Source organism: Poecilia latipinna, unplaced genomic scaffold (assembly GCF_001443285.1).
Source record: "Poecilia latipinna isolate Pla-1442-1.1 unplaced genomic scaffold, P_latipinna-1.0 Scaffold1679, whole genome shotgun sequence".
In the NCBI taxonomy this organism is placed as follows: domain Eukaryota; kingdom Metazoa; phylum Chordata; class Actinopteri; order Cyprinodontiformes; family Poeciliidae; genus Poecilia; species Poecilia latipinna.
In genome coordinates this window covers 16998-20333 of record NW_015114295.1, presented here as the reverse complement: position 1 = coordinate 20333, position 3336 = coordinate 16998, and the positions used below count along the sequence as shown (strand labels likewise).

Genomic DNA, 3336 nt, shown 5'->3' with positions numbered 1-3336 from the left:
CAGTTCTACATCACCCAGTTCTACATCAACCAGTTCTACATCAACCAGTTCTACATCATTCAGTTCTAACATCCTTCCACTGACAGAACAGGCTTTAGTACTTTTTGTTGGGAACCTTGCTTATGGCAACTATTAATAAAACTAGTAATTTAGATCACAAATTACCCATTGATTATTTGTAGGCATTTTGAGAGTCACAACTAAATGGTTAAATTGCTGTTTCCATTAAAGCAGATCTTTACTATAACTAATAATAATTTTATTTCTGCTCCTTTTAGTTGCTGTTGTTGCTGTTTCTGCCTTCAGCCAGTCCTCTGGACCTGGAGAGGAACCGACCACCAGATGAAAACTGTAAGGGGAAATATCTTTTAACAATTTCACATCTTCTTTCTTTTTTTAAAACATGTTTCTGTAGAGCTGTTGTTGGAGTAAGTATGTTACTGCTAGCACAGAAGCAGAGATACTCTTAAATAAAAATAGAGTTTAAAAATAATCTTCTTCTTTTACAGTTCCTTCCGGGAACCCAGATGTGTCAGACGGTGTTGCTAAAATCATCTCCTTCTCAACAGTTAGACGTGTTTTGCCTTCTTCTGCTCCGTTCAGACAGAAAATCCCAGTCAACTCGATGCTCCCAGAGTTCGGTAACACAGAAAAACTGCAGTGGGCCACATGGGAGGGTTCCCCTCCAAATGGAGCCGTTTCTATTTACAATAATTATGAAGAACGAATCGACTACGTCTGCAAGGTCGGATGTCATTCTGGTTTTTACAACCCCAGCAAAGGCCCTTACTGCCATTATCCCGATAAAAAGAAAGAGCATCGTTCCTCCTCTTTTGAAGTCCTTGTGAATGAAGATAATTTTGAGATCCTGGAGTGGAAGGAAGGTTCTTATGGTTCTGTTCCACAGAATTCAGTCAGAACCTGCTCCAGTGAGGAAATGTATGTAGGGAAGAACAAGTACGGATTGGGGAAGGTTGACCCAAAGAGTCGCCTCTTTTATCTTCCCTGGGAGGGGAAGGAATATTGTTACAAGAAGTATGAGGTTCTGACTCAGATGAAGGCTGACAAAGATCTCATCTCTGATGTCAGGTACCACACAAATCAAGCTACAATCTTGAAAGCTCCTCCAAAAACCCTCCAAAGCTCCACTACTGTCAACCATGGCCTCAGTGATGTGACCAAAACAGTTTCTCTGACTAAGACGACCACAGATGAGAGACGGTGGGACATCAGCTCCTCCGTCACATTCGGTGTAAGAACGACCATCAAAACAGGAATTCCTGGCATTGTGGAAGGAAATATTGAAATCAATGCGGAGACGACTCATACGTTCTCAGGTGGAAATACCTGGACAGAGGAGATCTCCCATTCTGTGTCGATACAGCTTACCGTACCACCAAACCACAGCTGCACAGTAAAGATGGTTGGTTATCAGTACAGGATGGACATTCCCTTCACCGCCCGCCTGAAGCGAACCTATGAAGACGGAGAGACCAGATCAGTCATTATGACTGGAACGTATCATGGAGTCCAAGTTGGAGAAATCAGGGCTGAGGTGGAAAGATGTAAACCTTTGCCCCGTTCTTAAGCCTTTTCAAACTAAACACAGGAAGGAAACTGAAAAACTATAAAGTATTGTTAGTACAACGTTACCAGGCATCTGACACAGAGCTTCAGCTTCACTTCTGCTTTTTAATTTAGACTCTAATGTAATCAGTGGGAGTCATGCAGAATATTTCTGGTACATTTCAGGCCTTTTAGTTTTATACTGTATGTTCAGAAAGTTATTATTTTTCACCAGTGATAATTTACTTGTTGTGCACTGAACTTAATTATTCTCCTAAATCATGTTAAAATGAATGAAAACATCAAGATTAGAGAGACAAATGGGGAGAACCTGCTGGGTTTTTACTGCTGCTTGTAGTAATGAACCAGAACATCATGGAGGCTTTTAACTCTGGTCCTCTGGGACTGGAGGAGTTTTCACAGCTGGTGCAAACTAACTAACTAACTAACTAACTAACTAACTAACTAACTAACTGCTGAGTCAGTTTGTTAGTTTGTAAAGATTCATGTATTTGATTGAAACGTATCAAAAACAAACAAAAGCTTCATTTTAAGCTGCAGCAGCATCATTTCTATCTGCTGTTACATCCATACTAACCTGCTGGGTTTTTACTGCTATATGTCAGTTAATAAATATGGAAATTATTGTAAACAGAGAAATTACTAGACTTACAGGGATTTTATCCGTAATACCTCAATCATATGTCTGCATGACGTACCGTATGTAATTTTTATGAAGAACATGAAATATTTTATTAACAATGTTCTAATTTAAAGTTTATTTAGATCCAGATGAATCATTGTCAGCCATTCTACGTATTTTTTGGCATCAATAAACTTAATAAGCAATGAAATTAAGATTGTTGTTTTGTTTCAAGCCTACATGAATTAATTATTAAATTGTATAAAACTACAGTTTCAAAATGAGCCTTTTCTTTCAGTACAATCACCATTCCTTGATTTGTATTAAATAAAAACATGGTAGATTTTGAAACCAACTGATCAGTTTAACTGTTGAGTTCATCTCAGAATTACTTTCCAGAGGTTTGAACAGATCAGAGCTTTAAGCTGAATTTGTCTAATTTTTCTCAGTTGGTTGAGAAGTTTTGCTCACCAGTTGGTTATGGATGATCAGCTTGTTACACACAGGAGCCACTGTAGCAATTTAAGCTGCTGTGAACTAATCCATGTTCCTGGTTCTGGTCAGGACTCAGACAGCAGCAGCTGCTGCTTAACCTGGTGAAATAAAACCTGCAGCAGTTTTTCTTTGTCCTGGTTAAACAGAAAAGTCTTTATTCTGGAAATGTGTTTAAGGTAACAGCTGCTGGATTATTGAAAGACTTTATTTGGTTGTTAAAGTTACATTAAACACATTGTTGTTATGGTTTATGTTGCTTTGCGTTTAGATTCTTATTTTCATTCTGTTTCGGCTCTCTGTGCATTTACTTCAGACCGTGAACCGTCAGATCAGGTGTCTACATGTTGGTGTTCCCGCTAAATCCTGAATATGCCCAATTTGGGTCGTCTTGGCCCTTTTATCGCAGCCTGTGGGGTTTACCCTGACTGGGAACGAGAATACGACCTGCTGATTGTGACAGATAGCCAATCAGAAGAACAGAGGGGAATCCCAAACAGCTGACATATCGCGCAACTGTGAGTCTGGTGGACATCGGAGATGATATGTGGAAATGTTTATTATTATATGTAAAGGTCGTTATTATGTTAATTCAGTTAAAAATGTTAACTATAAAAAAACATAGTCGCCTCCAA

At 38.9% G+C, this 3336-nt stretch overlaps 1 protein-coding gene across 1 annotated transcript in view; it reads left to right on the top strand.

Moving 5' to 3' along the window:
- LOC106964481 (natterin-3-like) overlaps window positions 1-2174 on the top strand; it is a 9994-nt gene extending 7820 nt beyond the window's left edge. Inside the window, exons 2-3 of the mRNA XM_015060031.1 lie at window positions 279-351; window positions 510-2174. Coding sequence (XP_014915517.1) covers window positions 279-351; window positions 510-1588 — 1152 coding nt within the window. The 3' untranslated portion in view covers window positions 1589-2174. The remainder of the gene's footprint in view (window positions 1-278; window positions 352-509) is intronic.
- Window positions 2175-3336: the final 1162 nt, after the last annotated feature.